This window comes from Ailuropoda melanoleuca, chromosome 4, assembly GCF_002007445.2.
Source record: "Ailuropoda melanoleuca isolate Jingjing chromosome 4, ASM200744v2, whole genome shotgun sequence".
In the NCBI taxonomy this organism is placed as follows: domain Eukaryota; kingdom Metazoa; phylum Chordata; class Mammalia; order Carnivora; family Ursidae; genus Ailuropoda; species Ailuropoda melanoleuca.
In genome coordinates, this window is record NC_048221.1 from 53274252 (window position 1) to 53286271 (window position 12020).

The 12020-nt window shown below is 41.1% G+C and overlaps 1 protein-coding gene across 4 annotated transcripts in view; it reads right to left on the reverse strand.

Annotated features, from left to right (window-relative positions):
• The window catches only part of C4H3orf20 (chromosome 4 C3orf20 homolog), a 96857-nt gene that overhangs the window by 63204 nt on the left and 21633 nt on the right, over nt 1-12020 (reverse strand). For 3 of the 4 annotated variants that reach the window (XM_002920692.4, XM_034658819.1, XM_019801213.2), the window contains 2 exons: nt 7039-7174; nt 5731-6015 (listed from right to left, as the gene is read on the reverse strand). In XM_002920692.4, coding sequence (XP_002920738.2) covers nt 5731-6015; nt 7039-7174 — 421 coding nt within the window. The remainder of the gene's footprint in view (nt 1-5730; nt 6016-7038; nt 7175-12020) is intronic. The other variant, XM_034658818.1, reaches the window with a different exon arrangement.

Sequence of the window (12020 nt, forward strand, 5' to 3'; positions counted from 1 at the left end):
AAATCAATAACTATAATTTCCACCTTAGGAACTAGAAAAAGAAGAGCAAACTAAAGTTAAAGCTAGCAGAAGGGAGGAAATAATAAAGATTAAGAGAGATAAACAGAATAGAGAACAGAAAAACGATAGAAAGAACCAACAAAACTGAAAGTTGGTTCTTTGAAAAGACCAACAAAATCGAGAAACCTTTAGCTAGACTGACTCAGAAAAAAAGGAAAATTCAAATTCCTAAAGTCAGAAAGTGAAACTTTACTACTGACTTTACAGAAATTAAAAAAATATATATATCATAAGAGATGTATGTGAACAACTGTATATCTAGTTCAAAAAAAATTCCTAGAAACATGTAAAGGGAAGTTGCAGGATACAAGGTCGACACCCATGAACATGGGATATCTTTCCATTTATCTCAGTCTTCTTTAATTTATCTCAATAGTATTTTGTAGTTTTCAGTGTACAAGTCTGATACCTCCTTGGTTAAATTTTTTCCAAAGTATTTTATTCTTTTTGATGCTATTGTAAATGACATCATTTCCTTTTGTTCATTGCTTTTTTATTGTTGCTGTTGTTCATACAGCATTTCAGATCATTTGTTGCTAGTATTCATGGGTTGGAAGACTTAATCTTGTTCATGGCAAAATTCCCCACAGTGACCTACAGAGTCAAGGCAATCCATTTCAAAATTTCATCAGTCTTTTTGCAAAAACAGAAAATTTGATTTTAAAAATCATACAGACTTGCACGGGACCCCAAATAACCAAAATAATCTTGAAAAAAGAACAAAGTTGAAAGAGTCAAACTTCCTAGTTTCAACACTTCACTACAAAACTACAATAATCATAACACTGCGGTACTGGCATAACAAAAGACATACAGATCAATGGGATAGAATTGAGAGTCCAAAAATAAACTCAGATATCAATGGTTAACTGATCTTCAACAAGGGAGCCAAGACAATTCAATGGCAAAAGAATAGTCTCCTCAAGAAATAGAGGTGGGACAACTGGGAATCACATAAGAAAGGATGGAGTTGGATCCTGATCTCACACCATATGCAAAAATTAACTGAGAATGGATCAAAGACCTAAATGTAAGCTCTATAACTATATCACTCTTAGAAGACAATATAGGCATTCTTATGCCTTATGCCTAAGAATGTTTTCTTAGATATGAAACCCAAAACACAAGGAAGAAAGGAAGGAAGGAAGGAAGGAAGGAAGGAAGGAAGGAAGGAAGGAAGGAAGAAAGAAAGAAAGAAAGAAAGAAAGAAAGAAAGAAAGAAAGAAAAAGAAAGAAAGAAAGAAAGAAAAGTTGGACTTCATGAGAATTTAACTTCCATACTATCAAGAAAATGAAAAAACACCCCACAGGATAGGGGGAAAAATTGCAAATCATTTTTCTGATAAGGATCTAGTATCTATAATATATAAACAACTCATGCAACTCAATAAGTAATAGACAGTCAAAAAACGGACAAACGACTTGAATACACATTTCTACAAAGAAAATATACCAAGAAGGCACATGAAGATGCTTGAGATCATTAGTTATTTGGAAAACCATTCAAAACCACAATGAGATATTACTTTACATCTACTAGAATGGCTGGAATATAAAAATTGGAAAATATCAAGTGTAGTCAAGAATGTGGGGAACCTGGAACTCTCACACATTGTGGGTGAGAATATAAAATGGTAGAACTACTGGGGAAAACATTTCGGAGGACCCTTAATAATTTAAACATAGAGTTACCATATGACCCAGTAATTCCAATCCTACGTAGACCAAAAGAATTGAAAATAGGTATGCAGGGGCGCCTGGGTGGCACAGCGGTTAAGCGTCTGCCTTCGGCTCAGGGCGTGATCCCGGCGTTATGGGATCGAGCCCCACATCAGGCTCCTCTGCTGTGAGCCTGCTTCTTCCTCTCCCACTCCCCCTGCTTGTGTATCCTCTCTCGCTGGCTGTCTCTATCTCTGTCAAATAAATAAATAAAATCTTTAAAAAAAATAGGTATGCAAACAAAAATTTCTGTAAGAACGTTCATAGCAGCATTATTCACAACAGCCAAATGGTGGGAAAAACTTAATGTCCATAAACAAATGAATGGATTAGAAAAAAGTGGAACATCCATAAAATAGAATATTATTCAGCCACAAAAAATGAAATTCTGAGACGTGCTATAATATGTACGAAAACATATTATATTGCTTGAAAACATGAAGCTAAGTGAAAAGCCAGACACAAAGGCCACATATTGTAGGATTCCATTTATGTAAGATGTCTAGAAGAAGCAAATCAAAAGAGACAAAAAAAACAAGTTGGTGGTTGCCAGGGCTACGGTAGGGGAAAAACAGAAAGTGAGTGCTGAGTGGGTGTGGGGTTTTCTTTTGGTGTGATAAAAGTTCGTGGAACTTGAGACAAGTGATGGAAGCACCACAGTAAATGCGCTAACTGCCACTAAATTGTATGTATTAAAAGGAATTAATTTCTATTATGTGAATTTCACCCTGATTAAAAAAAAAAGGAGGCATTGATGTATATTACAATGCGGATGAACCTTGAAAACATAATGGTGAGTGAAAGAACCAGATACAAAAGGCCACACACTGCATGATCCCATTTATAAGAACTCTCTGGACCAGGCAAATGTAAAGAGGGGAAGAGCAGGTTAGTGGTTGCGAGGGGAAATGGGGAGCGTCTGCTTAACAGACACGGGGTTTGCCTCCAGGGTGATGGAAAAGCCCTGGAACTAGATTGTGGAGATGGCTGTACAGCATTGTGAATGTACTTAATGCTGTTCAATTATACACTTGAAAATGGTTAAAGTGAGGGATTTTATGTGATGTACGTTTTTCCATATTTAAAAAAAACGTGTACCTCACCAAGTATTTCCGAGTGCTCCACCAATTTCTAAAGGAACAGTGCTGAGCACAGTGATTAAGATTTGTTTTTACCCTTTTTTTTGTTCATATCTTCTACCCAGTTTTTGATTTGATTATTTGTTTCTCGTGTATTGAGTTTGAGAAGTTCTTTGTAGATCTTGGATACTAGTCTTGTATCTGTAGTGTCCTTTGCAAATATCTTCTCCCATTCCGTGGGCTGCCTGTTAGTTTTTTTGACTGTTTCCTTGGCTGTGCAGAAGCTCTTTATCTTGATGAAGCAGAAGATATGAACAGACACTTTTCCAATGAAGACATACAAATGGCTAACAGACACATGAAAAAATGTTCAAAATCATTAGCCATCAGGGAAATTCAAATCAAAACCACACTGAGATACCACCTTACGCCAGTTAGAATGGCAAAGATAGACAAGGCAAGAAACAACAATTGTTGGAGAGGATGTGGAGAAAGGGGATCCCTCCTACATTGTTGGTGGGAATGCAAGTTGGTACAGCCACTCTGGAAAACAGTGTGGAGGTCCCTTAAAAAGTTAAAAATTGAACTACCCTATGACCCAGCCATTGCACTACTGGGTGTTTACCCCAAAGATACAGACGTAGTAAAGAGAAGGGCCATATGCACCCCAATGTTCATAGCTGCATTGTCCACAATAGCCAAATCATGGAAGGAGCCGAGATGCCCTTCAACAGATGACTGGATTAAGAAGCTGTGGTCCATATATACAATGGAATATTACTCAGCTATCAGAAAGAACGAATTCTCAACATTTGCTGCAACATGGACGGCACTGGAGCAGATAATGCTAAGTGAAATAAGTCAAGCAGAGAAAGACAATTATCATAGTTTCACTCATTTATGGAACATAAGAAATAGGAAGATCGGTAGAAGGAAGGGAAGAATGAAGGGGGGGTAAACAGAAGGGGGAAATGAACCATGAGAGACTACGGACTCTGGGAAACAAACTGAGGGCTTCAGAGGGGAGGAGGGTGGGGGATTGGGATAGGCTGGTGATGGGTATTAAGACGGCACATATTGCATGGTGCACTGGGTGTTATACGCAAATAATGAATCATGGAACATTGCATCAAAAACTGGGGAAGTACTGTATGGTGACTAATAAAACAAAATTAAAAATAAAAAAATTAAAAAAATAAAAACAAAGTGAACAAAAAAAAAAGGTTTGTTTTTAATGTGACAAGTCTGTGCATAGGAAAAAAGTCTCTGAGGGAAGTTTGATGGGAGAATCAGCAGTTGCGGGACGAAATCCGAGAGATGCTGACAATGAAGGGAATGAAACCCCAGTGAAATGAATACTGGGATGGTTCTGGGGTCTGGTGTGGACAAAGAGCAAACCAATCAGGGCTGGCAGCTTTCTGGCATCTCAGGGGCAGATAGACCATATCTACCTGAGAGCTTTGCCCAGCAATCTCCATGAGACCGGAATTAACTGCTGAGCCCAGAAAAGGTCTTCCAAACATTTTTCTCTGCTTACAATAAGGGATCCCACAGCTACCTGTGTGCTTTGGCCACTGGAACACAGTAACACAGAATTTCTCCTTCAAGATCACTGGGTCCAACTTCCTCCGCTTATAATGAAGGCAAGTGAGGCCCAGAGAGATGAAGTGACCTGTGCAGGGTTACCAAGAAGAACTGGGCCTCGAACCCAGCCTCTTGCGACTCCCAGAGAAGAAATACATTGATGGCCAGGATGTGGTCACTGCTTATGAGTCAAGCATGCCAGTAGCAGGGCCTGTGGGTTTGGGGTGGTCCCACCGAGGGGGACCTTGGGATTCTGGGACGGGGGAGAGAACAAAAGCTATGCTCCAGCCCACCCACTCAGGTCCTGCTGATAGCAACAGAATTCACAGACACAGCTTCTCGAGCTCAGGGAGATGATCCTACTCAAGGCAATGAAGAAACGGGAAAGGGGGAAGGGAGAGCCCATGACCCACGGCAAGCAGCAGTTACCCTGGAAGGAGTTTGCTGTGTTCAATATCACAGGGCTCCACAGAAGCAGGCCAAGCGGAGTGTGATGAATGGATTCATTTACAGCCAGAGAAACAATAGGACTCCTTTGACAAGGCGCTTAAATTCTGAATTCCCAGTTCAGTTGGAGAGGAGGCCAAATGAAGTGAGGGGGCTACTGCTGGGCAGGCCTGGCTGGGCAGCCTGTTTGACAGTTCAGAGAGCTCCCTCTCCTCCAAAGGTATGGGACACTGAATACCCAGTGGTTTTATTATTAAACAAGGGCTCCTTCCAGCCCCCCTTTCCAGCTCTCTGCTGCAGGAAACAATCCTGGAAGGCATAACAATTGTGCCAGAAGGAGGGCCCTAAATAGAGGTGAAGTGGCGCTGAATCCAGGCCTGGCTCTGCCACCAAATTTCTTTTGTGACCCTAAAGTGAGTGACACCATCCATTCCTACAATGAAGGGACAGGGATGTCTGGCTTGTGGCTCCTCTCTGACATCCCACCCAACTCAGACTGCAGAAGCTTGAACAAGTGCTTCACCCTCTCTGGCCTCAGGGCCTTGCTGCCAAATGGGCTGGCCATCTGGTCCAGCCCCACTGCCTGTTGGGGAGTGGGCGACAAGACCCCTGCAAGGAGCACAGGGGTCCAAGGTGACTTCTCGATGCATTGCTTCCCACCCAGACATTCTCTAAAGGGATCCCTCTCTGACCCGGACAGATGCCTAATATCCCGGAGAACCTGTCACCAGGCTTCTCGGTCAGTTGAAAAGCCAAAGTAAATACTCAGGCTTATTCAAGCCCGGGACTTTCCTGGGGCTGAGTGGCTGGGGAGAAGGGGCAGCAGCAAATAAAAGGATACTACACAAAGGAGGACCCGTCACAGAAGGCGTAATGGAGCTTGACGATCTTCTTGGATACCTTCCACTCCTGAGAATGCCGGCCGAAGTGAGGATGGTGGTGGGCGGGAGGCTGGTGAAGGGTGGAAGTGGAAGTCTGAGCACCTGGAGGGTGAGGGTGGTGGGAGCTCGGGGTCTGAGCGTCCCCTTTCAGGGCTGACATTAGATGAGGCACCTTTGCCCTGTAGTTGCGAAAGATCAGGGGGCTGGAGAAATTCCTGCCTTTCCACGAGGCCCTTTCGGCTTCTCTGCAGGGAAGGAGACCAATATATCTTCTAGCCACTTGGCTCTTACTCAGGGACACTCTCTCTACAGCCCCTGCCCAGTTCTCAAGACTCCCCTCCCATTTCCCTGTCTCCAAAGTACGTCTGCCCACCCCATTTCCCCTTGTCCTCTAAGGCAGGAGTTTTAGGAAGAACTAGGGAAGGTCCCAGTACCCTTCTGAAAGCAGTCCTTGCCTGACTTCCACCTTCAGCAATGGGGTGAGGACACATGGAGTGGGACTGAGTACCGAAGGGGGAGCTGGTGGGGGGGGGGCTGGAGGCTCTGCTCACTCCCCACTCCTGAGGTTACAAGGAAAGAGCTTCCTTCCAGAATATCACGGTAAGGGGGCAAGCTGGGTAGTTTCCCTCCTCCCATGTTCTGTAGCTGCATTAATGGCCCAGGGGAGCCCAAGACATATGCCTTAAATGGGGCTAGGTTTTAAATCCTTTATGGCCCATGGTCTGAGTCTTCGGAGAAATATAGACTAACTTACTAGGACTCGTGGGATCCAGAATCATAGATAGCATGAATCACCCATGTCAATGGTTTTTGTTTGTTTGCTTGTTTTTGCTCTGAAAGGATTTTTGCTGCCGTTATTGTTATAGGAAAACACCTGACAAATTATGTTAAAAAATAAACATTCAGGGCACAAAGCCTTAAAAGTGTAAGGAGCCCTGCAAAGGGTGAGGAGGCAAAGATCAATGCCCTGGTGTCAGGTCCACCAAACTGTGGGATCTCTGGCAATGGCTTACCTACCTGCTTGGGCATACCCCCTCTTCCTCATCAGGTTGTAGTAGGAATGAAAAGGACTGTGAGTGGGGAGAGACTGGGGATGGGAGCGCATGCGATGGATGGCCACCACCCCTGTCACTGTCGTTGGGGGCACTGGGTAGCTAGCACTTCCCGGCACCACTCAGACACTTCTGCAAATTCCCCTTCATGCACACACAGGTAGCTGGCGGGCATATCCAACTCTCGCATCTGCCCCCAACCACTGAGGCACTCACATATGGCGACACATCTCCTGAAGCTTCTCCCGTGCCTCTGGGCAGGGGTCACTGAACTCCACACTGTTGGAGGCAGAGATTCCGGCTCCTCGTTGGGAGGACAGCATGGTTATGTCTTCTAAGTTTTTTGATTTGCCTGTGGTTGGAGAGAGGAAGAGGTTAGAGAAGGGTTTTAGAGAATTGTTTCTTAAGACGTCACGCTCATGTGGGGATGAGGTGGCAGGGAAAGCAGGAGAGCAGCATCTTCTGATGGTCAAAGTAATTGGGGGCATCATTCATGGTTCCCAGGGACAGGAATCCCTGGCAGGTCACTTGTAACACAGTGCAAGTCAACTAAGCAAGCATAAGGAACAGACGTGTGCAGAATGACGAACCGAGGCATGTTTCCCCAGGATGGCCTGTGCATGTGACTGCCATGGATGCCAAAGTGTCCCCTCTGACACTTCTGATTAAACAAAGTCTCAGGGGCACCTGGGTGGCTCAGTTCGTTAAATGTCGGACTCTTGATTTTGGCTCAGGTCATGATTTCAGGGTCCTAAGATCGAGGCCCACATCAAGCTCCATGCTGCGGGGAGGGCCTGCTTGATTCTCTCTCTCTCCCAGGACACCTGGGTGGTGCAATCAGTTAAGCATCTGACTCCTGATTTTGGCTGAGGTCATGATCTCAGGGTTGTGGGATTGAGCCCCATGTGGAGCCCTATGTGGAGCCCGGCATCAGACTCTGTGCTCAATAGGGAGTCTGCTTCTTTGCCTCTGCTCATCCCCCATCTTCCCCACACACACACTCTCTCTCTCCCTCTCAAAAAAAAAAAAAAAAAGAATATCTCAGTTCCAACTCAATCAGCTGTAACATTTCTCTGATGTTGGCTAATCTCAGGCCTTCTGTGGAGGGTAGTGTATATCGACTGAGACTTGGACTGAAATGTTTTTTTTACATATTGTGGTAAAATACACATCACAAAAATTTACCATTCTTACCATTTTTACCGTGGACAGTTCCATGGTATTAAATACATTCACACTGTTGTGCAACCATCACCACCACCCATCTCTATAAACTCTTTTTCATCTTGTGAAATTAAAACTCTTACCCGTTAAACAATAACTCCCCAGTTTCCACTCCCCCCAGCCTCTGGCAACAACCACTCTACTTTCTGTCTTTATGAGTCCAACTACTCTGAGTACCTCATATAAGTGAGACATTTAGTATTTGTCTTTTTGCGACCGGCTTACGTCACTTAGCATAATGTCCTCAAGATTCCTCCATATTATACCAAGTGTCAGAATTTCCTTCCTTTTTAGGGCTGAGCAATATTCCATCGTGTGGATAGATCACATTTTCTTTACCCATTCATCCACTGGTGGACACTTTGGTTGCTTCCATGGTTTTAACTATTGTGAGTAATGCTGCTATGAACGTGGGTATGCACTTATCTCATTGAGACCCTGCTTTCAATTCTTTGAGTATATACCCAAAAGTAGAATTACTGGGTTATATGGTAATTCCCTTTTTAATTTTTTGAGGACATGCCATACAGTTTTCCAGAGCAGCGACACTATTTTGCACTCCTATCAGCAGCGCACAAGAGTTCCTGTATCTCCATATCCTCTCCAACTCTTGGTTTCTGGTGTTTTGGTTGTTGTTGTTGTTTTTATATAGTAGACATCCTGCTGGGGATGAGGGAGTATCTCACTGTAGTTTTTGATTTGCATTTCCCTAATGATGAGTGATATTGAACATTTTTTCATATGCTTGTTGCCCATCCCTGGAAAAAAGTCCATTCAAGTCCTATGCCCATTTTTGAGTCAGGTTGTTTGTCTTTTCTGTTGTTGGGTCTTTAGAAGTTCTTTATATAGTCTGAATTATAATGATCAGATATATGATTTGCAAATATTTTTTCCCATTCTGCCTTTTTACTCTATGGACAGTGTCTTTTGATGTACAAAATTTAACATTTTTCACAGAGTCCAATTTGTCTATTTTTTGTTGTTGTTGCTGTACCATATCCAAGGAATCATTGCCAAATCCAGTATCATGAAGTTTGTCTATGTTTTCTTCTAAGAATTTTATTGTTGTAGGTCTCGTATTTAGTTCTTTGATCCATTTTGAGTTAATTTTTATATATGGTATTAGGTAAGGATCCAACTTCATTCATTTGCATGTGGAAATGCAGTTTTCCCAGTGTTATTTGTTGAAAAGACTGAATGCGCCAATGAGCGGTCTTGGCATCCTTGTCAAAAGTCATTTGACCGTATATACAAAGATTTATCCCTGGGGTCTCTCTTCTATTCTGTTGGTCTATATGTCTATCTTTATGCCAATACCATACCGTTTTGATTACTGTATCTTTGTAGTAAGTTATGAAATCAGGAAATGTGAGTCCTCTAGTTTTGTTCTTCTTTTTCAAGATTTTTTTGGTTCTTTAGGGGTCCCTCAGGATTCCATATGAATTTTAAGATGAATTTTTCTATTTCTGCAAAAAACATCATTGGGATTTTGACAGGGATTGCTTTGAATCTGTAGCTCACTCTGGATGGTATTAACATTTTAACAATTTTAACTCTTCTAATTCATAAACATAGGCTATGTATCCATTTATTTGTTTCTTCTTTAATTACTTCCAGCAGTGCTTTGTAGTTTTCATTATACAAGTCTTTCATTTCCTTGGTTAAGTAAATTTTTAAATATTTTGCTCTTTTTTCTGCTATTGTAAATGGAATTTTGTAATTTCCTTTTCAGTGTGTTCTTTGTTTGCATATGGAAATGAACTGATTTGTGTGTTGTTGTATCCTGCTACTTTGATGAATTCATTTATTCTAACAGGTTTTGTGTGTGTGGAATCTTTATGGTTTTCTGTATAGAAGATCATATTATCTGCAAACAGATAATTTTAATTCTTCCTTTTCAATTTGAAAGTCTTTTATTCCTTTTCTTGTCAATCTTGTTTTGGCTAGGACTTCCAGCTCTATATCGAATAGAAGGGGTGAAAATGGGCAGCTTTGCCTTGTTCCTAATCTTGGAAGAAAATCTTTCAGTCTTCCACTATTGAGTGTGATGTTTACTTTATGTTTTTCATATATGACTTTTACCATGTGAAGTTTACTTCTATTCCTATTTCATTGAGTGTTTTTTATCATGAAAGGGTGTTGAATTGTCAAATGCTTCTTCCGCGTCAATTGAGATGATCATGTGGTTTTTTCCCCCTTCATTCTGTGATTGAGTTTTGTGTGTTGAACCACCCTTGCATTCCAAGAATAAATACTGCTTGGGGTCATGGTGTATAACCCCTAATGTGCTGCTGAACTCTGTTGTTAGTATTTTGTTGAAGATTTTTGCATCAGTGTTGTAAAGGGTATTGTCCGTGGTTTTCTTTTGTTGTAATGTCTTTCTCTGGTGCTGGCCTCACAGAATGAGTTGGGAAGTGTTCCCTCTTCTTTTTTTTGGAAAAGTTTGAGTATGATTGTAATTTAGTTCTTAAAATGTTTGGTAGAATTCACCATTGAAGCCATCAAATCGAGGGCTTTTCTTTGTTGATTTTTTTAAAGATTTATTTATTTATTTTAGAGAGAGAGAGAAAGAGTGAGTGAGTGGGGGAGTGACAGAGAGAGAGGGAGACAAGCAGACTCCTGGCCAAACAGGGAGCCTGATGCAGGGCTCACCCTCAGGACCCTGAGATCATGACCTGAGCTGAAACCAAGAGTCAAGATGCTCAACCAACTGAGCCACCCAGGTGCCCCTTTGTTGGGAGATTTTTGATTACTGATTTAATCTCCTTAGTATCTATAGGTCTATCAAAATTTTCTACTTCTTCCTTATTTAGTTTAGGTAGGTTTTGTGTTTCTAGGAATCTGTCCATTTTATGCAAGTTATCCAATTTGTTGGTGTACAATTGCTCATTGTACTCTATCATAATCCTTTTTATTTTTGTAGAATCAGTGGTAGAGTACCCACTTTCAATTCATTTTAGTAATCTGAGTCTTCTCTTTTTTTCTTAATTGCTCTAGCTAAAAGTTTATCTTTTAGCTTTTCTCTCTGTTCTAATCTTTATTCTATCCTTTTCTAGCTTTGGTTTTAATTTCTTCTTCTTTTTCTAGTTCCTTAAATTGTAAATTTAAGTTTTTTAATATTTATATCTTTCTTATCTTTTAATGTAATAATTTGTGACTATAAAATCCCCCCCTTAGTACTACTACTGCTGCATTTTATAAGTTTTGGTATATGATGTTCTCATTTTCATTCATCTCTAAATATTTTCTAATTTCTTCTTTAATGTGTTGGTTGCTTAAGAATGTTATTTACAGGGCACCTGGGGGCCTCAGTCAGTTAAGCGTCTGACTCTAGATTTTGGCTCAGGTCATGATCTCAGGGCCATGAGATTGAGCCCCGTGACAGGCTCTGCACTCAACCAAGTCTGCTTGAAAGTCTCTTTCCCTGTCCCTCCTCCTCTCCCCCCTCCTCTCTCTAAAAATAGATAAATAAAATATTTAAAGAATATGTTATTTACTTTCCACAATTTTGTGATTTTTTTCTAATTTTCCTCCTGTTATTGCCTTCTAACTTCATCCCATTGTGGTCAGAAAAGATACTTTGCATGATATCTATCTTTTTTGATTGATTGAGACGATCTGTGGCGTAACATATGGCCTATCCTGAAAAATGTCCCACGTGCACTTGAGAAGAATGCGTATTGTTTTCATTGTTTTCTAATTGGTTTATTTTGTTATTTAAGTCTCTATTTCTTTACTTATCTTCTGCCTGGTTGTTTTTCCATTATTGTGAGGAGCGTGTTGAAATTTCCAAACATTATTGTAGAACTGTCTGTTTTTAATCTGTAGGTTTTTGCTTCAGATATTCTTATGGTCTGTCATTCGGTGCATAAACATTTACATTATCTCCTTGTTGTATTGAAACTTTTATTAATACACAATGCCCTTTGTTTCCTGTAACTTTTTTGATTTAAAATCTATTTTGTCTGATACTA